The 26077-nt window shown below is 32.5% G+C and overlaps 1 protein-coding gene across 2 annotated transcripts in view; it reads left to right on the forward strand.

The window, feature by feature from the left end:
* Positions 1-553: 553 nt before the first annotated feature.
* The window catches only part of LOC143240731 (transient-receptor-potential-like protein), a 35449-nt gene continuing 9925 nt past the window's right edge, over positions 554-26077 (forward strand). For both annotated transcript variants that reach the window (XM_076483661.1, XM_076483663.1), the window contains exons 1-12: positions 554-818; positions 6945-7164; positions 7974-8217; positions 8814-9158; positions 9466-9636; positions 13918-14152; positions 14851-15003; positions 16512-16651; positions 17978-18093; positions 19821-20078; positions 23454-23649; positions 25474-25635. In XM_076483661.1, the coding sequence (XP_076339776.1) occupies positions 7031-7164; positions 7974-8217; positions 8814-9158; positions 9466-9636; positions 13918-14152; positions 14851-15003; positions 16512-16651; positions 17978-18093; positions 19821-20078; positions 23454-23649; positions 25474-25635 (2154 nt within the window). In that variant the 5' untranslated portion in view covers positions 554-818; positions 6945-7030. The remainder of the gene's footprint in view (positions 819-6944; positions 7165-7973; positions 8218-8813; positions 9159-9465; positions 9637-13917; positions 14153-14850; positions 15004-16511; positions 16652-17977; positions 18094-19820; positions 20079-23453; positions 23650-25473; positions 25636-26077) is intronic.

The following is a 26077-nucleotide window of genomic DNA, read 5'->3' on the forward strand; positions in this document are numbered from 1 at the left end:
TGTTTATTAAGAAAGATGAATTCTTAATCTTACATAATTGGGGAGATTTACATGAAAGTGAAAATAAAATTATTTTTGGGTCATTGGATTTACAAAATTCTTTTACATATAAGTTCACTAAATTGTATTTTCTATGTATATATATATTTGTATTTTTCGAATTATGCATATTTTGATGTATAATCTATAGTGAGAACGTTGTAACTTCCTGAAAACTAACATTTAACACACTACATAAAACAGATCATGTTACTGAAACTAAATGGTGTTTATAAACGAACTAAACTTTCTTTCACCTTATCATGAACTTGAAAACTGCAAAGATCAGCAGAAACAACTACGATAAGATCATTTGTGCCCGACCACGCGTACTTCAAAAGCCTTACAAGTGACGATAAATAGCAAATTACATTAGAAAATTTTGTTAGAGATTAGTTACGAATCTGTAAAAAAAACAACGAAAAAACACGGTGTAAAAATTATTAGATATAACATATCTATTTAAGAAACTTTATTTTAATTTATTACTTTCTCGTAAACGTTACAAACAGATTGCAGTGGAGAATACAATATTCGTATTGCCTAGGCTAACTTTAACTGTCAAGTCCATAAGTTAATAGTATTAACAAAGGAACCCAATAAAGAAGTAGTACTTCTACAGGGATGATACCTTTGGTTTGCACTGGTCACGTGACTTATTCACTAATGACGACTCTCGTCAACATAATACAAGCAAAACCGTTAGAAGTTAAGCAGTTGTCACTGCTTAACTAGAGTGGACGTTTCCTCCAGTTTGGTAATTTCCTATATCCTAACAGGTATGTTTGAAACTGTTTTACTATGAACACTTGTTGACGAGCTATAAGTCTTCAGAACAGTTTTTATGGTTAATGTACTGATTAAATATCTAAATTTCCTTTTTCATAAAACTTAACTGAAATACAGCAAAGTGAGATTCGGCCATGCATCATACTCGGAGAGTAAATAGTAGTGAGATTGATACAGGTCCGGCATGACCAGGTGGTTAAGGCGCTCGATTCGTAATCTGACGGTCGCGTGTCCGAATCCCAGTCGCACCAAACATGCTCGCATTTTCAGCTATAGGGGCGTTATAATTTGACGGTTAATCCTACTATTCGTTGGTAAAAAAGTAGCCCAAGAGTTACACTGCTAAATTACGGACAGCCAGCGTAGATACCTCTCTTGTAGCTTCGCGCGAAATTCAAAAAACAAACAAACAAACAAGATTGATAGATAAACTTTCTTTATCGTTTGTATGCTCTCGTCGATTTAGATACACTGCTCTAATTATGACGTTATAAATAATATACCCTAAAATTTTAGGATAGTATTGGGAAATCCTAGATTTAGCCTTAAACATTTAGTATCTGTGGTTACACTAGTTTCAATTGTCAAACTGATAGTTTTAAAGTGATATTCACGAAAGAGAGGGGTTCTTGATGTTACGGCCTTCTGATACCAAAACTCGTGTTATGCATAACTAAAACGTTTTTATCTTATAGGTTCTACTGTTGCATGAGAAGTATTCCTTAAATAGGTACACCAAAATGATTGCTGTAAGTTGTATAAAGGCCTCTATCTCTTCTTTCATTGCAATATAACAATAGCAGTGTAACAAGAGGACGTAAAATGATATCTTTTCACTTATATGAAAAATTAACTACTTTCAACTTACAATTTCACTATCAGTTCATACAGTTGTGGTGTATTTATAACTTGTACTTATTTCTGTTGCTGCAAGAAAAACGTACCATTCTGTGGATTGCAGTACCATAAATGCAATCTACGTTTCGCGAACCCCTTAAAAATCTTTTCATTAACTTTTTCTGCACGTAAATGCGCATCATTGGAAAAATTATGTACTTGTGTTTATGCAAAATGTCAGAAGTCTTTATCAATTTTATCATATTGTCTCTTCGTCCGAAGTCTTTAAATTTGGATGTTGCACTCTTCTTTTCCAGCTCTGGCAAATGCTTATGTTGTAAAACTGTCTTTTTTATAGTACAGATATTAGGAGTATTAGTAACTTCTGATCAGCCAGAAATGAATGACTACGCACTAAATGATGTTGCTTAACAAGAAGTGTTAAATGTCATAAAACATAAACGTATAACGATTGGAGTGCGTTGATTCACCAGTTGGGCAAACTTGCTGTTATCGATTTTTTCAACCGTAGTCCTAGTAATAATGCACTACATTTGGCGATCCCAAGATGTTTGGATTAGTATGAAATTCATATATTCAGCTAACAAAGGAAAGATAAAAAACTTTATTATAAATATATACGGATTATATAATAACATGTTAACTCAACCTATCAATGACGAAAACCTCATTATCTCATCATTGGATGGCTCACGTTTATCAACTTCAGGCACATATATTTTATTTTTGAGATTTTGAAGGATTTACTTATTATTACTATTTACATAGAAAAGGAGGATTAAGAAAGTTTCTGATAATCCTAGTTCTATTGTACTCGTGATATCAGATATGACCTAAATTTTAGTTTACAAAGGTAGAATTTAAGCAGCATCTGTTAATTTTCATTACGATGTTTATAACTGTTTCACCAACTCAGTTAGAAAAATAATCTGGTCTGATGTGATTTTGATTATGTGCATTTATTTTTCAACTGGTGTCCCGACATGGCCAGGTGGTTAAAGCACTCGACTCGTAATCTGAGGGTTGCGGGTTCAAATCCCTGTCACACCAAATATGCTTGCCCTTTCAGCCGTGGGAGTGTTATAATGTGATGGTCAATTCCACTATTCGTTGATAAAAGAGTAGCCCAAGAGTTGGCGGTGGGTGGTGATGACTAGCTGCCTTCCGTCTAATCTTACACTGCTAAATTAGGGACGGCTAGCGCAGATAGTCCTCGTGTAGTTTTGCGCGAAATTCAAAAACAAACAAACTAAACAAATAAACTTTGCAATCTATTTTGATAAATCTCCATACATTGTGATGTCTTTCTAATTTTAACTGATGATGTATGAGTACATAGGCTATGAGAGTATGCATATTGAGATCATAACGGACTTCACTCTAAGTGTCTTAACTACGTATATGTGCTTTTAAGCTATTTCAAACATCTATTTTATATCTATATTTCTTTCATCCAGTTATTTGTATGTGATTTAAAATTGCAAAGTATTTTGTATGGAGAGTTTAAAATGATTGTATATGCCACAGATGTAAGTCATGCCATTATGCAACACGTTTATACTTATGGCTAAAGGAATATGTCACAGCTATTTCCGAAAAACATATTCATATAGCGAAATTGTTAAATGAAGTAGAGTAAAATGCACAATATTTCAAATAATTCATCTTCAAAATTCACCACGAAAAACCTCACAGAGAAAAACATTTAAGACAGAAATAGAGTCCAGTCCTACACCCTAATCCAATTCAGAACCTCATTCTTCTCCACAAGCTAAATGATTACAAAAGAAAAGAAAATTCGACCCAAACATCTATTGTGCTGAAGTTTAGAGTAACGCTTGGTACCACAAGCAGGATAATAAACAATGAAAAAGGCTAATAAGCTTCCATCTGAATCTCGAATTCAATGGCTACTTTCGTGGGAAAGATGATCGAATGAACGAGAAGCTCAGTAATTTTATTCGACCATAAGTACATGCCTGCCAACGGTTCCAACGCAACTTGAATAAACTATTGTGGTATTTCTTTACTTAGACGTGGTCTTTGAAATCGACATCTACATATAATGAAGAGTCTGTGGAAAACTTGTCCAGGTTTGTGTACTCAAAGATTTTCTTCAACGTCCCTTACAAAAGCATTATAGAATGGAAGTAGTGGCTAGTTTAGTTTGGTTTGAATTTCGCGTAAAGCTACACGAGGGTTATGTGCGCTAGCCGACCCTAATTTACCAGTGAAAGACGAGAGGGAAAGCAGCTAGTCATCACCACCTACCGCCAACTCTTGAGCTACTTTTTTACCAACGAATGGTGGGATTGACCGGTCGTATTATAATGTTCCCACGACTGAAAGATCGAGCATGTTTGGTGAGATGAGGGTTTGAATCCACGATTGTTAGATTGCGAGTCAAATGCTCTAACCACCTGGCTATGGAAGGGGGGACAGGAAGTAGTGAAATAGGGCAGTGATGTAACCAATAAGGTTATTAGGCAGAGAGCGATCGACGATGGAAAAGTACCAAGGGCAAGAAAAGTACTAAAACACTGTTGTTAGAAAGAGAGATTAATCATAAGTACATGCATGATAAGTAAACATTTCACACTTTGCATGCCGAATTTGATAACTTAATGTGTACGTTTTTGTACTTGCTTTATTTTAGTGAATGTCATATTATTTTATGGAAATACAGCTACGTTTGGACAATTACTTTCCATGTTCTATAATTAAATTTCATTTAGGAAAGTTCTTTAGTAGGTCGGAGGCGAGTTTATTTACTTACAACACTAACATGCAGAGTTCGATTCATTGTGGTGGACGGATCTCAGAAAGCTTAGTATGTAACTTTGCGTTGAAACAAGCGAAACAGTTTGACAACGTTTATACAAGATACGAAGTCCAGAAATGGGCTTAATGTCCAAATTTTATGACTAATATGTTTAGAAATTAAAAAAAGAAAATAAATTGATCAGTTCATAAATTCTACTTACTTTAGTTTATTATTTTATAGTTTGTTTTGTATTCTTAGGACACTAGGAAAACTAAGTTTTAATGAGTACGTCTTGCTATTGGTTTTTGTATTTCACATGATCTTATGAATATTACAGAAAACATATTCCACATGTAAAGTTAACCTAAGCTACCATGTAGAATAGTGCGACGAAATCTAAAATGAAAACAATAATTTCACGATAAATATTAATTTGCTTGCACAGAAAGTTTCAGAGATATGTTACATCTATCATATCAAAAGGATTGTATATAATTTTTATTCACAAAACTAAGAAATAATATTGTTATAAAATGTATGATCTACAATATTTGATAATATATTCACAGTTAATAATAATATGAATCACAATAAAACTGATAATAATTTGAATAATATTTTTCTTATAAAAACGTTTTATTTCTATCCAGTTTATTGTATATCTCTGTTAACATGATTTTCGATCAATAATAGAGCCCACCAAGATGGTTGGTTTATAACATGTAATCTAACTAGAAAAGCTATTACATTAAACGTTTAAGAAACACAAGTCTTAAGGTTTAATACAGCCCTATTTATGTGAAGTTTTCTTGAATGCGTCAGACAATTACTACTAGCAGTGTGAAGTAAAATACTACATAACATTTAAGATTAATAAGATACAACCTCGTTTAAAACTCCAAATATAAACATTAAATACTATAATATCAGTATTAAAAATTTTATTATTTTCATGTGTATTAATTTATTAGGTATCTTTTACAATTGAAGTAACATAAATAGCCTTAACTGCTTGTTGTTTAATTATATTACACATTTCTTTTTTTTTTACGCAAAGTAAAATTGGAAATATCTGTGAAGTATAAGCCTAATATATTCTTTGATTTACAGTTCCCTTTCCTTTAGTCTGTAGTGTCATCCATTCAAGACTCTTCAGCACATCTTGGATCAGCAAACCAATGAAACATAATTAGGCTTCTTATAATGTTAGCGAATTAAAATAACTTAAAAGGTTTCACAGTTAGCTCTTACAATAGCTTACTGAATGTGCAGTGAGAATTTGCTGATAACTAGTTTAACAAAACGATTACCACAGACTCCAAAATGTATTGAAATCGTCAGGTATTATTAACTCCTTCTAGCTGGTATAGTGGTAAGTCCATGAATTTACAACGCTAAACGCAGGGGTTTGTTCCCTCTCGGGTGGGCACAGCAGATAGCCGGATGTGGCTTTGCTATAAGAAAAAAAAACACAGACACACACAAAAGATGCTATTAAACATTTGTGTCAACAGTTTTAACGTTTTTTTTTTGGGGAGTTATACTTAATAAGTTGAAAAATTATTTATAAAAGAGGTACTCTTTTAATCTGATAAAATTTATTATGTTAAGGTTTTTAAAACATCTGTAGAAAGTTATTGTTATACTATTCGTAAATATTTCACATTGTCATTGTCAACATTAACTTTTGTTTATTTGTAATGTATTACAAAATGGCGTCGACACTGTTAGACTTTACAATTTAAAGGTATTCCATACATGTTTGCATCAGTGTATATATCTGACTTCCTAGGGTCGGTATCTAAACCTCATTTTGCCGATATCCATGTATACAAAACATGGAAACCGTATTACATTATTCCTAAAGAAATATGCTTGTATAACTTTCTCTTATGGCTTCAGAATTAGTTGTTAGTGTTTTATTCATTTCAGTATCTTTGAAACCCTCCATACTCACCCTTTTAATTAAATGTTGGCTTTTACTAATCAATTTATACCAGTCTCATCATGATACCCGCAGAGAAAAAAATAACGTGTAAATGACTATGCTAATTCCAAAGCTAAAATTTTGGTAACATGATAAGAAAAAAGTAAATTTCTCCATAATTGAACCTTTTCCTAGTTGTCAAGTTCTGGTTTTGCAAAACCACAACTAATCTGGGCTAAAGCGTTGAAACCCTAATTGTTTAAAATATTTGCACAAAAATATGTTCTCCAGATAAAATTTATTTCAAAAAACAAACATAAGTCAGACTGTTTTCCTACTAGGGTGAAATTTATCCAGTAAAATATTGTCACATAGAGGTAGAGTACAATGATAGAAATTAATCAAGTCATTAACTGTCAAAAATTTTACCTCGAAGGAAACGGTTTTTAGAATAAGACGTTTTATTATTTCAGCCACCTGAGAGAACTGCATATTTTGATAAATATTTTAAAAATACACAGTATTAATTTCTAGGACTATGATACCAACGTGATCTTATTTTTATAGAATCGAGTTTCTTGGTTCATCGCCTTAGCAACAAGTGAGTAAAAAAGAAACCATCACTCAAATATCTGACGAAATAACAACGAAAAATGAATGACAGTAGAAAACGTACTGAATCAGTTGGTGGTATTTCTAACACCCATCCATCTCAGAGAAAACTTTCTTCTCTAGAAAAGCGATATTTACTTGCTGTAGAACGTGGTGATTTGGCTACGGTTCGAAGGTGAGTAAACCTACCTTAAATGTAAACAATTAATTTAATTTACCAAGGTAAATAAATAATTATTTGATCGTCTTTTAGCCGATAAATTATCTATTTAAGTTACAATAATTCGAACTAATATTAATTTTACTGAGTGAGTTTGATGTTTTGTGAATAAAGCATGAGCGAATTTTTTGTTTGAAGTAAACCAGCAAGCAATTACGAATGCATGTTTGATATAACTTACAAGTTACTTACAATTTGCTTTATCTGTGAACTATGTTAAATTAGGTGTTTGCGAAAAGTTGTTAAGAGAGACACTTTTTTTTTTTTCTCGTGAAGCTTAGAACTTGGTTTTCTTTCAGTGTTTCTCACATTTTTTTCAAATGAAGAGTTAGTGAGAGGAAATAATTTATTCTTATGTACTGTGTCTTTCTTAGCAATTGGGAAGTCTATACTTTTAATTCGTTGTGATTAGTGTTGACTAATATTAGGACTACTGGACCGAAGAAGGTCAATTGGTCGAAACGTTGACCAAAAACTCACCCCCCATATATATATATTTATCTCCTTTATTTTCTCTCTTACATTAATTTTAACAATTCCTTTTTTCTTAGTGATTCTGGTTTTTATTATTAGGGTTCATCTGAGTGAAATATTTAGTTCTATTGACCTACATTTTAGCTTAAGTCTAGATGACGATACTACTAATGTAAAGCTAACAGTTTGATCATAAACGACACCTTTGCTATTTCAGATATGTGTAGTCCAGCATTAAGTTGTTTAGATCGATATTTTATACAATTGCTATATTATTTCACTTAATTTAGGATCTTAGAAATGGATAAAAAAGTAAATTCGTCGTCACTAGACGTCAATTGTATTGATCCTTTGGGAAGATCAGCTATGCTTATGGCTATTGACAATGAAAACTTGGACATGCTAGAACTACTTTTGATCCAAGGTGTTCAAACGAATGATGCTTTATTACACGCTATCAACGTGGAATATGTTGAAGCCGTAGAACTTTTATTGGAATACGAGGAAGTCATACATAAAGAAGGAGAACCATATGTAAGCGTCTTTTGTTTATTACACAAATTTTACACCTGTATTTAAAAACCTTAAACAGACCATTTCTCAAATTTGACAACAGACCTGGTTTATTAAGACACTTTTTTCGTGCTGAACATTTGCCGCGAAAAGAAGTAATCCAAAACATACCAAATATCTTTATACATAATAATTTATTAGTGCTCCTATTACAATGTCTAGGCTTTGACATGTGTTTTTATTTCTTTTTGCGTAATTATTAAATTTCCAATATGGGCTTAGAAGAGCTGAAGTTTGTATTTAATAAATAATCTTAAAAGGAAAAAGAGCAGTTTGAAACATGACATTTACTGAAAACTGAAAATGCGGAAATATAATTTACAAAGTAATAACTTAAATGAGTAAACATGATGGAAACATTGAAATATGACATCTGTGTTATGTCGTCCCAACTTGAAGTTACAGGTAAAAAAGTATAAGTGTGGTTTATATCTATGAGACGACACCACATTATTTACTTCGATTTCAACTTTTCTTTAGCGGAGACAGTTTTCGAACTTTATACATATGCAATAATTATCACTTTATTTTCCAATCGAATTTTATATTTTTTTTAGAGTTGGGAGAGAGTGAGTCAAGACACTGCAACGTTCACACCAGAAATTACACCTCTGATTCTTGCAGCCCACAAAGACAACTACGAGATTTTGAAACTTTTGCTCGATCGTGGCGCCACCTTACCAATACCTCACAATGTGCGCTGTGGTTGTGAAGAGTGTGTAGCAGCTGCTCGTGATGACTGTCTTCGACATTCTCGTTCGCGCATCAATGCTTATCGAGCTCTTTCGTCTTCGTCACTTATCTGCTTGTCAAGTGTTGACCCAATTTTGACATCTTTTGAACTAAGTTATGAGCTGAATCGCCTAAGTTACATCGAAAATGAATTCAAAGAAGATTATCAGGTGTTTTTGTTTTGTTAAATTAATCTTGCATTAATCGTTTAAAATTCGAAAGGTTAAATTAGTACAAAGTATTGTTTGTGGGCGATATTAAAAATACCTTATTCGGTATACTACAAAATTTATTAATATTCAATTTATTTTCGTACAAAAAGTGCCACAAAAATGAAAAGTAATAACAATAAATATCCATATTTTTATATTATTGAACAACAGTTTCCCATTAGATTACTGAATTATTATATGTTATACACGTATTATTATTAAAATATAATTTTAAATTGAAATTGTACTATTTTGTGACCCTCAGGCTCTTAAAAGATGTTGTCAGAATTTTTCAACTTCTCTACTGGACCACGTGAGAACATCCAATGAGTTGGAAATTATATTGAATCATGATCCAACCAAGCCACCTTACGAACATGGAGAGCAGATGTCGTTGGCCAGAGTTGAAATGGCTGTCAATTACAAACAGAAAAAGGTACTGCAAATTCTAAATAGATTCAAAAACTTGTACATAATTTAAGTTTCTACTATACTATTTCTTGATAATTAAATTAAGTTGATTTAAATAACGTTAATTGAAAATTATGCAACCAGACCGCTTAAGTGTCTTATTTTATATCGTGCGTGTGTATCTGTTTATGTTCACATACTATCCATATAAAAACAGGTAGATTCAAGAAAGTACATTTACTCTTTTTAATAATGTTCGATTTAGTATACCTCTTTTCGTTTTTTCTCCAAATTACTTTGTCTTACAGTTACATAAAATTGACGATTTCTTATAATCCTACCTGTGTTTACAACAGCATTCATACCCCAAGATCTCCTACGGTTCTAACGTTTTGTTAGAAATATACTGAGTTACTGAGCTAGTTTAGCATTTAACATAAGTTTTAGCCTTAATGTATTGTTCTTTTGCCTATTTAATACAAGAGTTTATAGGGTTTACATATTACAGCGCTATTCACATCAAGTTTGATCTAGTCATATTTGCAAGAACACACAGCAGAAACATATTTTCTAGCAAAGTTCAGTTTAAGTCGTACGATGAAGGTATGCAAACATGCAAATTCTTAGATGTTCATACATTCAGGGTTCATAAGAGCATCTGGGTAGAGGGAGATCGAAGAAATGTTAAGGTTATTATAAATAGTACTTCATTATATATAAAACATCTTAAAAACTACTTTCCCTAGAATAAATAAATATCTAAAACAATTCCATCACAACGAAATTACAATCTTAAAAACAACTTTCCCTAGAATAATTAAAGTTCGCCAGAAACATATTGAGAATTATAGATTTTTTTTTCAGGAGACTTTGGACACAGTACGAGTTCTTCAAAAATTGTCACAGAAGATGTTAGAAATGTTTTATGATATTTTCAATCACAGTATCAAGTCTATCCCTGAATGAACTTACTGCAAACATATTCTTTTCTGAAATGTGTTCATTCACTATCGCAGACTCATTTCTAATGATAATTTTCAGATCTTTCAAATATCTTATGCTCTTACGACGGACATTCATTTACAGAAATCCATACAGCCAAAAGCTACTAGTATAATGTCCGAGAATCTCGCCAGAAATTCTAACCGAATGATCAGTTTATGATTCTTTATTCAGTGAAAGTGTCTATTAGAAAACTTTTTAACAGTATTATAGATAAAAAAGGTTGCTCTGCTATGTTGAAACGTGCTCTCAATGGTTCAGTCCTTCAGACGAGGAATAACACGAACTTTCAGCATTTCTGCATTACATTAGTTGAAACGCATCAGCTACGACCAATTTCACTAACAGCTTCAAATAAATAAGGATTGAGGAAACCTTATCGTATGTGGTTTTCTGAGGTACAGTAATAACCTTCAAGTAAGAATAGTAATTGCTCCAACCATAGGTTCGACAAATTAAGTATTGCAGAGTTCATCTAAATTTTTAATACGACTATCTTGAAGAAGAAAGACTGGTCACATATTTTTAAAAATACAGAAATAATATTTATTTATTTGGTACACACTACAGACAGAAAAACACAACTAAATCTATGCAGCAAACATTGCTCTCCAGTTGTTAACAGCTCTGCAACAGATGAAAATCTGAAAGAATCTGGTTAAAATAACAACAACTAACCACTATATAATATATATATATCACGTTAGGGTTAATTCTCTCAGTATACTTGTGACTTATCACATGTGTAGCAATTGATAGAATAATATAAGGATTATGAGCAGTTTTCTAGTGAACTAAGTGTGGGTTTTCATAAACAAAAAATACAGCATTTTGTGAACTAATCTATTTACAAAGATGAATATGAACTTCGCATATCTAACATATGTTTTCTAGCCACCTTTCATCACTAACTTAGCCAAAACTGAATGTGCAAATTCAGATTTCAAAGATGGATTATCATCAATAATGGTATTCGGGCGTCTAAAGTGATAAACGTGGAGCTTTTGTGTCTTTTGTATTACTTTTAATTCGGCAAAGTGTAATTTTATTTTACAGAACAGGTTAATTAGCAACGCCTTTTGCACTTACTATTCCAAAAGGATGCTTGCCATCTTGGTCGTCGATATCCTAGTCCCCTGGTGGGACAGCGGTAAGTCTACGGATTTTCAACGTTAAAATTAGGGGTTCGATTCCCCACGGTAGACACAACAAATAGCTCAATGTATTTTTAATATAAAAACACTAATCCACAGATGAAGAAATGAGTTGAATGTATGTTGTTTACATACTTAGGGTTCCCGTATGGAAGTGGACGTCTAGTTTTCTTTGGAATTATCTTTTTTAAATCACCGTTATTTTGATAACACAGTTGAAAAAAATAGTCGCATGGTTTTGTACTTTGACAAATATTTTATTCGAATAACAAATATGATGTTGTTGAAAGATAATATAAAGGAAAATTCAAAGCAACAATAGTTTGCAAGATTGGCGACTTGTGTAAGCAGTAAAATATAATTCTGAAACACCTGTACCATGTTAAAGCTTTTCTGGATAAATATTGTAATTCTCATGTGCTTCTAATGACATTTTGTTACTATAGAATAGTAGATTTTGTGATATGTCATTTAACATCTTAGGTTTTATTTATAATCTTGTAGAATGTACAACTCTGAAATGAACTAAGGTCAACTGTTAAAATTTCTACGACGAATTTATAGTTTACAAGCAGAATCTGTGACCTCTTCATATGTTATACACAGTGGGTTTGCCTGAAGCGTCATTTCACACCACGCAATCTGAAAATTAATTATAATTTATTAAAACTAAACACCTCATAACAATTATTATTAATTTAGTACAATAAGTGGGAAAACATTAAATGATTTCCTTAAGATGTACTTTTTCATCGAGCTTCAGGTATTCTAATTTCAACCATCTAATTAATAAATAGTAAATATAACTCTAAAAACCAGGTTTCGATACCTGTGTTGGGAGCAGCACAGATAGCCAATTGTATAGTTTATACTTGTCGACAAACAAACACTAACATTGAATATCTAAATTGTTTTTTTTATAAATCTTTTGCAAACCTAACTCTTTCCTTTTTTATGTCTAGAAATGAAAGGTTACAGGACTGAGCTGGGCACAAGATCTAGTTTCTTACTGCAGAATTTTTAAAAACTAAAAAATACTGAGGTATGACTGAGTAAAGTACTTTAAAAGAACTCAAAATGATTGGCTTTATATAAACTTCCAACTTAGCTTCTACTCGAAGACAAGTTTTAAAAACACGACAAAATAAGCTTTGACAATGTGCGTTGATAAACGTGTTCTTATCACGAAATAATAATAGAATCAATAAGAATAAAGAATGGAGTCCATGAAATCTGCCAGAGGCATACCTTCGGACTCACACCGTTAAAAACTGGGTTTCGATACCCATGCTGGGCAGAGTACCGATAGCCTATTGTGTAGCTTTGTGCTTAATTCAAAACAAATCACCATGAAACCTATGTTTAGCAATGACTCAAGAAACTTTCACACTGTTATAAAAATGTTTTCATTTTAAACACTTCAATAGTTACATGCTTAAATCCAATCAATATTCAAAAACACTATTTAAAAAAAAATGCATCTACGTTAGAGTTGTGATGATATCAGATCGTACTAAATACGGTGAAAAAACATCACAATATTTGAAATATGTCTCTCATTTTCGATTTGTAAAAACTGAATTACTCATGCGAAATGTACACTACATTTTGTGTCGACATTAGAACTAATTTTCTTTTTAATTCTTTTACAAGTTTACCTTTAATTTTACATGTGTGATGAAAGAACTGAACAGTCTGAAAACTGCTCGTATCGATACTTACTATTGCAGCTAATCCACATTAAATGAAGAAAATGTTGTCTTAATATTTCTTATACAAAGGTTTTCGTTGGGTGATTGTTGAATGTTTAACTCCTTTCTATTTTATTACTCAAAGTAATTGTTAGTACATGGTTGTTGTGGTGTTGTCCAGACTGACCAGAATTTTAATGTGATAACATTAAAAAAACCTTATATCTCGGAACGGCTGGTATGGGTGCTAACACGTTTATTCGGAAGATCACCTAGGAAGGTCGAAACGTTGTTTTGTGCTTATCAATGAAAGTGTTAACACCAACATCAGCCGTTCTGAGATACATTTTTATTTCAAGTGGGTTTCTCGTCATCAAGAATAAAAAAAACCTTATTTCTATTATTAGTTAATAGTTAACGCTGCCATGTGCTCAGATAATTTGTTACTTTAATCACCAGTTTGTTGCTCATCCTAACGTCCAACAACTGTTAAGCAGTCTTTGGTATGAAGGATTGCCTGGTTTCAGAAGGAAAAGCGTCATCCAACAACTTTGGAAAATAATCAATATCGGAGTATTGTTCCCTTTCTATGCAATGATGTACATGTTGATGCCGAGCAGTGGAACAGCTAAACTGATGAGAAAGCCTTTTGTCAAATTCATCATCCACTCTTTCTCCTACCTGTTCTTTCTTTGTAAGTAACGTAGTTGTAATTTACTTCCGAACTTTATAAAATGTTGAATATTGGTTATCATCACCTTCTTCCCTGTTGGTTTATTTATCAGATATACCTTTTATTTCTATGCATACATCAACGTCAGTCAACTACAACTTCTTTCACACGTCTTACCTTTTTGTATTGATTGGTTCTACTGCCTGTTTCATCTTCCTTCTAGAATCGCTGAAAACCTTTATTAAATCTTCCTGTGCTTTTATATTTGTTATGAATAACAATGTTATTAACATTTATCTTTATTACCTGCTATTTCTCTGGTTTGATTTTCTCATAAGAACTGCTGCCTTTTTTATTTGAAAGACACTGACTTTGACCAAAAACAGTTTTCTATGACTTTACACCTATTTTTCAATAAAAATCAGCTTTCACTAATTTTTGCACTTTTCTTATTTGTAGAAATCATTTGTACTTGCTTAGTACATTCTTATATAATTCTTCTCTCTATCTGTAAAACTCAGCATCTTTTATCTACTTTTTTACTTTATGTTTTTACTTGTTTACTTGAAGAAACTACTTCAAACATACACTTTCAATTTTTTTTACTTATTTCTTTTCTGCAAGCAAATGATATCAATGACATTGACATTAATATTCATCATTTTCCTCTTGATGCATTAAATTTTGATTCTAAGTCCTTATTCATTACATTTATCTAGTCTTACTGATCCTGGCATCGCAGCGAATTGAGACTGTTATTGTTCAACTGTTCGGAACTGAAGAGATGAGGGCAGAATTAAGATATTCTTTAGGGAGACAGAAAGGCCAGCCTCCCACAGTAACAGAGTGGTTTATCGTTATTTACATAATTGGTATGTCTTATAGAGCTTTTAAAAATATACTCAAAACTTCTTATGTAATACAGATTTCATGTTATTTTTCAGTCACCCATATACTAAAATAGTGTAAACAAAATTATAAAGCTGTATTTATTTGTTTTTTTATATGCGAACTATTGTCACAGATTTGTAGCTAGCAAGATCAAACTTGTCAAAAGGACTAGTTATGGCCCGACGGTGTTCTTATCTGTATGACGTAGTCCCATACAAAGAGGGACTAAAAAGTGCTCGGTAGGTTACCCAGGTATAATAGTGATCTGAGAATAGGTGTTCAAAGTCGCTGAAGGCCTGGCATGGCCAGGTAGTTAAGGCACTCGACTCGTAATCTGAAGGTCGCGGGTTCGAATGCACTCATACCAAACATGCTTACCTTTTCAGTCATGGAACGTTATAATGTGACGGTAAATCCCACTATTCATTGGTAAAAGAGTAGCCCAAGAGTTGGCGATGGGTAGTGATAACTAGCAGCCTTCCTTCTAGTCTTACACTTTTAAATGAGGGACGGCTAGCGCAGATAGCCCTCATGTAGCTTTGCGCGAAATTCAAAACAAACGAAACCAAATCAAAGTCGCTGAACCATAACCTAGGGTCCAATTTTTAGTTCTATCCCCTTCCCTGAATCTTTACTGAATTTACTGGGTATGGACCTCCGTGATGTAATTATAGAAATAATTATGGTTAAAGGAGGAGCTTGATTGGTACACTGGGGCCTTTAAACCCCACAGCAGAGCATGAGTATCTTATGGTAGTAACACCAATAAAAATTTAAAAATATATATTTTAATTATATATTATCATTTATTACCAGGTATCTTTATTATTGTTTGACACAGTTTTCGTTTTTGTGATATATATCAGCCTAATAAAAAAGCCCACATCAAAGTATAGAAAACACGATTCTAGTTGATATCGTTGGTTCTAGATTTCGATAAGATCCTTACGCTAAAAGTACTTGAGCAACTTTTTAAACCATTGATAGATTAGCATTAGAGCCTCCTTATTGTATCGTTTCTTTAATATTATCACCTCACTTGAAACTAAGGGTAAGAAAATGAAACAATATTTGTCAGGTTTATCTGCTGAGGTAGGTGTACTAGATCTAAGCGTAAAAAGTAAAATCTATACGTTTAATGTTACCACTGAAATGTTGATATTAACAGTGAAGGAAATGAAAATAACTCACCGTATTTATTTGTTTGTTATGATTCTATTTTTGTAGCTGTTATTGTTCTTCTAGTGTAAGACTATATAAAAGACTGTCTTATGCTCTATCTAAAAAGCAGAACTGAGCTTCTGGTGTTAGCATTGTAAGTCCAGAAACTTACAGGGACATTTCTGTGCCCTAATGTATTTTTGAAATATTGCGATGATAACAAAAGTTTTTTGATTTGCGTCACTATATTTTTGTTTTATTAACTATATTAATTCAGAGTTGGTAAGAGGCTACATTGCTTTTTGTTCGTTCTGTTTGTTTGTTCCAGCTCACATATGGCAAGAAACAAAGGAATTATGGTCTAGAGGAATAGTGAAATATTTTCAAAACATGTGGAATATTATTGACTTTATACGTAATAGCTTGTATGCAACCACAGTTGGAATGAGAGCATTAGCCTACATACAGGTAAACGTGTTTTTGGTTAATTTTTCTGTATTTCGTGATTGTAGCTCTTTTCTATAGACCACTTTTTTGAAATATATACACAATATTAAATATGGTACGTCGTCACAAGTAATTGTAGTTTTTTTAAGAATTAAGTCTATCTGTGCCCTGTTATTCAAGCAAATATGCTTGTTAATTTGTGAACTCCAGGAACGTTAGAGACGTAACATAAGTTGCGTGCTCGAGTTAAGTTTAGATTTTATTCAACTGCCGGGTAATATAAACTAGGCTACTTATTAATTAAACAATTAGCAACAATTAAATAGTAATATTAATTAACCAGCTAATTAATTTAATAACAATATTATTAATCAATTAATTAATAATATTAAATAATTATGATAAACTTAATCTAAACAGATTATATAAAACAGAGAATCAATTCAAATGGACTTTGAATTTAGGCTGATATAACTAATTCTATCTGACTGTGTTGCATTGCTATACGTAGCACAAAATGGTTAGATTTGTAACTCGTGTAAAAAGGAATGATCATATTTATCATGTCTGTATACATGGAGAGGTCAAGTATACCAAGTCATATCTTCAGTAAAGATAGGTTTGACTCAAAAACAGATTGAGTAACTTTAGATTAGCAATAGAGTTCTCCTTGCAATAGAATAAACTGTGCTGTTTCTTCAATATTATCACCTGATTTAAAATTGAGGACAAGACAGAAAAACACTCCTTACGTTTAAAATTCTTTGTAGTTTTTTTTTTTTGCTGAGGTGTTATTTGACGTAAGCATAAAAAAGCAATGCCAGTATGTTTAATAATTTACAAAAAAACAACTTGGTCGTTTTCGGTTAATAATTCTCCTCGTAGATACGTTACGAATATTTAAACAGTAAAACAGTTTACTAGAGATGATTATGATTAACTCAGCGAAAAATAAGAAGCTCTGGATTATTACAATAGATCTATTTGTAGTGTTATAAAGAACTAAATACATACAACATTGAGTAGAATTGTTAACAACATAAACATTTAGTTCATTAACTGAATAAATGGTAACTCATGAGAATTTAACAAATTTTATACAATGCAGTTAATTAATAACGTATAATGTTTCCGTAAGTTTATATCCAGGTTATGCACTTCTAATATTTCAGCAGAATATGTTTAATTAAGAAACTAGATGGATAGCGATTATTAGGCTGGGTGTGTTTGTTTAAATATGTTTTGTATACGTAAATAAACTGAGCAATTAATACATTTTATTCAAATATAGGCTTATAACTCACTTATCCCTATGCACTACATTTACATATATATATTTATTCCAAGGCTCAGGCAGAAATTTCAGCTAATCCTAGTGCTGCTTTTGTACCAAGAGAAGAATGGCCCATATTTGACCCAATGCTTGTAGCCGATGGACTTTTTGCAGCAGCAAATATTTTTGCGTATGTTTTCATCATTTCTATATGTACGATGACAAATTTCGCAAACGAACTGTTTTAATTTTATCACAGATATATGTTAAGTTATATTATTTTGCGTGAAATATTGTGCATCTAATATTTGTATGTTGTATTTAAGTGTTATTCATTTGCTAAGGATCCTTTGTTTTGGGACACCATCCTAGATATTTCATATCATATTATATAAAAGTAGATTATCGAAAATCATTAAACGAAAATCTAATCAATAAGCTAGTCATGGCCAGGTGGTCACGGTGCTCTACTTTCAATCTGCGGGTCGCGAATTTGAATCCCTTTCACACCAAACATGATTGCCCCTTCAGCCGTGGGTGCATTATAATGTGCGATCAATCCCACTATTCATTGGTAAAAGAGTAACCTAAAGAGTTGGCTGTGGGTGGTGGTGACTAGCTACAATTCCTATAGTCTTACACTGCTAAATTCGGGACGGCTAACGCAGATAACCCTCGTGTAGCTTTGCGCAAAATTCAAAATAAACTAAATCTAATCCAAAAATGGGAATTATAGCATGAGCCTTTTGTCAAATCTTAATAAACTAAGCCATTAAATTGAATTATAACAAAAGAACTGTCGTGTGACTTTAATCTTTCATCAGGTTGTTTGTCATAAAACTTGATTGTATTAACGACTCTTTCTAGAAAACAATTACCCAAATAATTAGAAATGAGACGTGTTAAGTGGATAAGTAATATTTTACATTAAGGAAAAATATGCTTTATGTACATTAAAAATATTTTACATTGAGGAAAGATATGCTTTATATGCATTAAAAGTAGTTTAAACAAACTTGCCAAATATCATGTTTACCATTCCACCTAGTCCAGTTTAATATATGTATTCTATCATTCGTAACCAAGAACAGTGTTTTAATATCATGGCTAGCAAAAAAAAACAACAACAACAACAAACATTGTTGCAGTTTAAAATTCTGTATGTATTTTAAAGCTATTCAAAATGAAAGTCAGATACGAACGAGGAATCACCAAGTTATCTTATTGTATGTTTTAATTCTAAACTATTAATCTGACAGAAGAAACTAAATTTCTCAAATAAACTTTTAATTTACGTCTACTGTTGTGGTTCGTGTTATTTGTTTTGAATTTCACACAACTACACGAGGGCTATCTGCGCTAGCCGTTCCTAATTTAGCAGTGTAGGACTAAAAGGGAGGCAGCTAGTCATCACCATCCACCGCCAACTCTTGGGCTACTCTTTTACCAACGAATAGTGGGATTGACCATCACATTATAACACCCTTACAGCTAAAGGGCGAGCATGTTCGGTGCAACGGGGATTTGAACGCACGACCCTCAGATTACGAATCGAGTGCCTTAACCACCTGGCCATTCCGGACTGGTTCCCATTATACAACATTAGTTGATAAATAATGATATTAGTTCAATTAAATACAGTATAGAGAACAAAATACCTTAACCCTTAAATTTGGTTGAATACGTCATTAGGAATTTTAAAATAAACTATAATAAATTAAATAAATATATATAACATATTAATTTTATATACAGTTATCTACGAGTTAACCCTGCCCTCTAATAAATAAATATTTAGATGATATGGCAAATAAATAAAATAACACGTTAATCATAACTAAAAAGTATAGCACTTTATTTTTCCTTTAACAGTTTAAATTTAAAATGAATTAATATTATTTTTATATTTATTTGCAGAGCTCTGAAATTGGTCCATATCTTCTCTATTAATCCCCATCTTGGACCTTTACAGATATCCCTAGGTCGTATGGTGATAGATATCATGAAATTCTTTTTCATTTACACGCTAGTTTTGTTTGCCTTTGCTTGTGGCATGAACCAGTTGCTATGGTATTATTCAGAGTTGGAGATGGAGCAATGTTATAGCCTACCTGGAGGGGAACCAAACTGGGAGAAGCAGAGAGATGCTTGCATAGCCTGGAGAAGATTTTCTAAGTAAGTTAAGCAGTATTCTGAGGCAATATTCTTTTAGTTCTTAAACAGTTCGTGCTTATATTAAATTGACTACATAAATGAATAAATAACTTATTGATTAAAAATTTTACACTTACAAACAAAAACTTGAAAATGTAATATTAAAACAATTTTGAATATGCAAGTGACCAAGTTACGTCACAATTACAGCACATAATCGGCCATGTTTTGACACTTCGCAGGTAGCATGATTCCACCGAAAACTGATCGCTTTTGAAAAAAGTAGGTAGCAAGACCTTTAATTCGCAAAGTATTTGTATAATTATATCATAAAAATGTGTTCAGATTGAGAATTTAAAGGTTTCAACACGGCAGTGTCCCTAATAGTTAATACCATTGAAAAACAAAGGAATGTGGATCAGTTTGAGGTACCAAAACAATTCAGAAACAGGCCTGCAACACATCGTATCCCAATTGTTGCAAAAAAATGTGGTATTTTATAATAGATGAAAATATGAAGAGTAATGGCAAAAGCCAACACCTAGATCAGGTGAAAAAGATTTAAAGTCTAGAAACACTTACGTACTTTCCAAATTTTATGTGATATAGATATGTTATTATGAGTTTGTCACGACATCGTAGATTCTTTTCCTGCTAATTTTCAATTAGTTTTACACAGGAATTAAAATTATAAATTGTGGTGACCTTACTTACTAGAAGAGGATTCATAAGTATTAAGAAGATACAGAATAATTTTATTTACAAATTAATAATTTCAAGAATCATGATATTAATGTTTTTCATATTCACTTGATTTTATCTGGAAAATGATATTACAGATCAAGAAGTAAAAATAATTAACAACTTTATAGCTGTACTTTCAGGAAGCTAGTGTTTACGCTTGAATTGCGTGCGTATTATTAAATCGTGTTAAATATGTGTTTGAATTTTCAAGTTACCATTGAAAGCAGAAACAGTCTGTTTCATGTATACTCTTTAGCCTAATGTTTATCGCGAGAAAAATATTTCATAAACTTATATTCCTTGGATTGCACAAAACATTTAAGGAGAAATAACAGCTTTCTATTAGGTTGTCCAGAAATAAACGTCGTTTTTGAACTGCAAAGCTTGGAAAAGTATAAATCAGCGTTGTAAAGTAAGCGCCATTTGTTTCAACACACTTTTGTCAACATATAACGATGCTGTTTATGCTCCTGCTTTAGAAATCAGAGTTTCTTTGGTCACTGAAGCTTCTTCTGCAACTGCCTAGTTTTGAAAGCATTTATTGTTCGTAAAGTTGTTAAAGTGCTTGAAAAAAATGAAAATCTGTAGGGGAAAAGTTTGGGGACTAAGTTGGATGAGGCAGAACCTCGATTTCTAATTCGTTCAATTTTTGGAGCGTTATTCTTGACAGGTCTCATAACGCCGATTTTGTTGATGTTCAGTCAGCTTATGCAGAACCCACTTATCCGACTCTTCGTCTTTCCAATCGCACTCAGATTGTTGGCAATACTTGATTTGCTTGTGTTTAGCTTTACTTTACTGTTTTGTAAAGGTCTGTCTCAACTGCTTTCCTTAATGTGTTTTCATCTAAGGATGGCTTCCTTCCACGACATTCGTGGTCTTCAAGACTTTCATCTTCATGTCGAAACCTATACATTTGTACATTCAATAACAGCTCCATGGTCGAATGTATGGTTGATGTTCCGTATAGTTACGGTACCTTTTCGTCCTAGTTTGAAATCATAGAGGAAAATAAGATGAAAGTCCTTCTTGTCCATGCTGCCTTGGGTGTTGCAAAACTTACTCTGAGTAGATTTGGAACAGCAGACAATTAAGACACCTTGTAGTCGACAAACGCTGGATTAAACCAATCAACGATACGTTATTCAATATTCAGCTTCTAAATGTCATCGTAAGAATTCTGAAAGTTATTTCTGGACAACCTAATATATTTAAGCATGGTATTTGGTATTTTCAACCTGTTTGGTTCCTTATATGACTTTAAGGCTAAGTAGTCGGGTCAGAAACCTCAAGGTTCAAAGGTAAACATCTATAATTTATAACTTCTGAACAGAAGGAAGGCAACACTTAACAACCTGACACACTAACCGTTAGCCACACCAAAAGAACCTAATTATGACAAGACACTAATACTATTATCAAATAATGTCATTATAATTTCTGAGTTCGACTTTGTAAAAAATAAGCGTCTAGTGATCAACAAAAAGACCTGATACTCACAGTTAATTGATTTATAAAGCGAAGGAAATATATGTTCTCAGTTAGTGGTTTGAACAACAGCAGAGCATAAAACACACAATTGACAGTGAAACATGCCACGGACACATTTTGGATATTTTTTGATACGAAGAGCAGTATTTCATCTCGAAACGAATCAAACACAAGTCATTGCAAAACTGTTAGAAATCTCACAAAAATGTGACTAACAGGATGTGAACTCGATTTCAGAACACTTGTACAGCTGACTGGAAAGCCGGGCAAGGTAAATCATTTTCAAAAACCCTAAACCCTGTAATACAACCACTATTTGAAAATATGGGCTCAAAGTAACTGGTGAACCTGAGGTTGTCAATTGAATCAATAGTTCAGAGCAAGAACTATACGATGAGTTAACACACAAAACATCAGGAACAGGTTAATTTTTTCACCAGATGATCAACATTGTGTTTTCCTCGTGCAATTCTGCGCTAAATTGAAAAACAAACAAGCCAGCCAATTTCTACAAAACTGCTACTTTCTTTAACGAATTCAAGAATATGTGGATTGATCAAAGAACACTTAGGCAAAGATCTTGTTCACAGAGAAGCCAGAAACGGGCGTACACATTTGGGCAGTGAGTGGAAACACACTAACCTCAATTTTATTGAAGAATCACCGCATATGATGGTGGCAATGGCACACTGGTGTGGGCAGTGATTAGTATAAGCAGACATGCTGACATTTATGTATTACGACATAATATTGTCAACCATACGATGTATAAAGGGCAGTATTACAACCATTAGTACACGTTGCAGATACAAATGATCAGAACTTCCTTCTAAAGAGTGAATACACGCATCCTACTGAACTCATCTTGTTACTAACGCTCCCACGGGTGATTGCGAGTAACCTGGCCATGCCGGGCCTGTTATGTAAAACTGTTGCTTGATAGTACTTATACATATGTATAACAGAATTATATTTTAGAACTGTCGTTTATTGTCTCCTTCATTTGTGAAGATCATATTTGAATTATTAACGATACTGTTGTCACACCATCTAAACATGGCTGAAAAACACTTTGTTCAATTTTTTGAATCACAGAAGTTAAATTACACAAGTATATTAAATTGATCTGTTTCATTCTAAAGTTGTATTTTTATTTTTCAGCTTGTTTGAATCAGCACAAAGCTTATTCTGGGCAAGCTTTGGGTTGATTGACCTCGGGAATTTTGAACTGAATGGAATCAGAGGTTACACTCGGTTCTGGGCTCTACTGATGTTTGGGTGTTACTCTGTAATCAATGTTGTGGTGCTACTGAACCTTCTTATTGCCATGATGAATCACTCTTACCAGATAATTTCGGTACGTCGTGTCTAAGACATGTCAACATATCTAGTTGTTTTTTTAACTATACCAAAGGAAATTACTTAACACGTGGGCTCCAAACGTACCGATACTTTGCAGGGTCCCACTAGTAATTTTACAATTACTTTTTTAGGAAGAGTATATATGTAGCCGTTGTGTCCCAGTGAATAAGTGGTCCTTTAAAAAGAAAGCTGAGCACAACTCACCTGTGGGTCGTGTGGGAGCCAACGTGTTAAATGTTATCTATATATTGGTGTTCTGTTTCTGCATATCGTCAAAGTTTGAATTTGTCAAAGGTCCAGGATATGTAAAAAACCTTATATATATATATATTAATATTAGTTTATTGTGATAGACGGACAGCTCACAGCTCTTTATCTGATGAATATAATTTGGTTTAGGCATTACAAACGCCTAAGTCGTTTGCAGCATTATATTCGAAAGCAGATTAAACAGTACATCATTAATCTACATGATGAGAGTAAAGAAGACACCATATTTAAAAAGTATAACTTTGAAACCAATTGTTCTAGAGAAGCTAAACTTTAACAGAGTCATATTGAAAGACAATATCTTCAGTGTTTCTACAGAAAACACTGCTGCCTTTTGAAGATGCAGTGAAATGATATAGTGTATTGTAAATTTACTTCAGTGTATATTTATAACGTATCTTGGCAGCTTTTGAAGAAGTTAACGCTATCTAATGTTTTTTATGTTAACGTCTTCCAAAGAGAACTTAGTCCACAACTTGAAAACACTGCTTAAATCCTTTTAAAAAGATGATCCAATGAAGTAATTGTTAACAAGTTAATGTTTAGTCGACCTTATTTCGGATTTCAGCATTACTTCACATCGATGCGGTGTGATTTCAATCAGTTTGTACAGATATTCCTGAGTGATTGACTGATATCTTTCTTTCAGTAGTTCAAAAAGTTCATCTTCAGTGTTTGGTTTAAGGTCTTTCGTTAATCAATTTAACTCAGCTCATAAATTTTCAGTTGGATTGATATGATTGACCTGGCCGTTCCATAACATAAATTCTTTTATTTCTAAGATATCTTTTATCGACCACACGATTGCAAAGAAACTTGTTTGACTATTATGTAGGTTAATTAGAATAAGATATAAGAAACTACAGGAGATCTTTTGCACAACATCTTTTATGCAAAAATGTGACTAAAATCATGGAAAGTTCAGGTATTTATGAAAGTCAATGTTGAAATTAGGATTTGAGGTTATATTTGAACATATCTTGTCGAGTATATTCCATTCCAAGAACATATAGTTTTACATGTTTTTCTGTTATTTAGTAAAAGATATAAGAAATTAACAACATTTTCAAGGGGGCGCATTTTTTGTCCATCCCTTCTATGTATTATTAAAAAAGGAAGAGGACAACTTACAGATTTTCATGGTTCGACTCCATGTAATCGATGATTTTTGCGAAGCTTTTAAGAAACGAGAATCAATGTATTAATTAAATTATAGACTGAAATAACTTCCTATACTCGGGTCGATGAAGAATAATATTCAACAGGGTTCTGACCCTGAGCTTAGTTTCTGTGTTAGTGTTTACACCTTTTCTAGTTTATTGTTTTTGTCAACATTAATATATATTGTTTTGAAAGATATCTAAATTATAGGTTTCGTCGAAAAAATAAATAAATAAAACAGTAAAACTACCAATAATCAACAGACAGGAATCAGTCAGTTTTTATTAAAGTAGTGTATTCTACTACCTGTTTGTTAACTTATACTGTATTAATTAACAAGTTTAATATTTAACAGTATTTGACTTTATAACTATTGTCCATTTAACAGGAACGTTCAGACACTGAATGGAAATTTGCTAGGAGTAAACTCATCCTGAATTTCTTTGAGGAAGGAAATACACTTCCTCCGCCGTTCAACATCATTCCAAGCTTTAAACATGTGATGCGCCTATTTGGAAAAAATAAGCCTCGGAGAGATATGTCGATTCGGGTAAAGTTATTCTACTATTTCTGGTTTCACCAGAATAAAACACTTCAACCTTTGCAGCGTCGTACAGCTTAACTGTAGAATTATGATCATGTTTTAAAATAACAGAAATACTTTTACCCTGGTTTCTAATTTTGGTATATTTTGTTTGTATTTTATATTATATTTTATGATATTCATTCATTTCTAATGACCCAATTTTAAAATACTTGAAACAACAACACTTTAAATTTGCCGATTTAAAAATACACAAAGTAAATAAACACACTAAAATGTTTTCAATAATTATAATAGCCTATATGTAATAACGTATGTGAATCGAAATGTTATGAAATATATAGTTGATTGGTTTCTGTAGTTAACTACAAAGCTACACATAGAGTTTATTTATGATATGCCTACAACGGGTATCGAAACTCAATTTCTCGCGTTGAAAGTCTGCAGA

This window comes from Tachypleus tridentatus, chromosome 13 (assembly GCF_004210375.1).
Source record: "Tachypleus tridentatus isolate NWPU-2018 chromosome 13, ASM421037v1, whole genome shotgun sequence".
In the NCBI taxonomy this organism is placed as follows: Eukaryota; Metazoa; Arthropoda; class Merostomata; order Xiphosura; family Limulidae; genus Tachypleus; species Tachypleus tridentatus.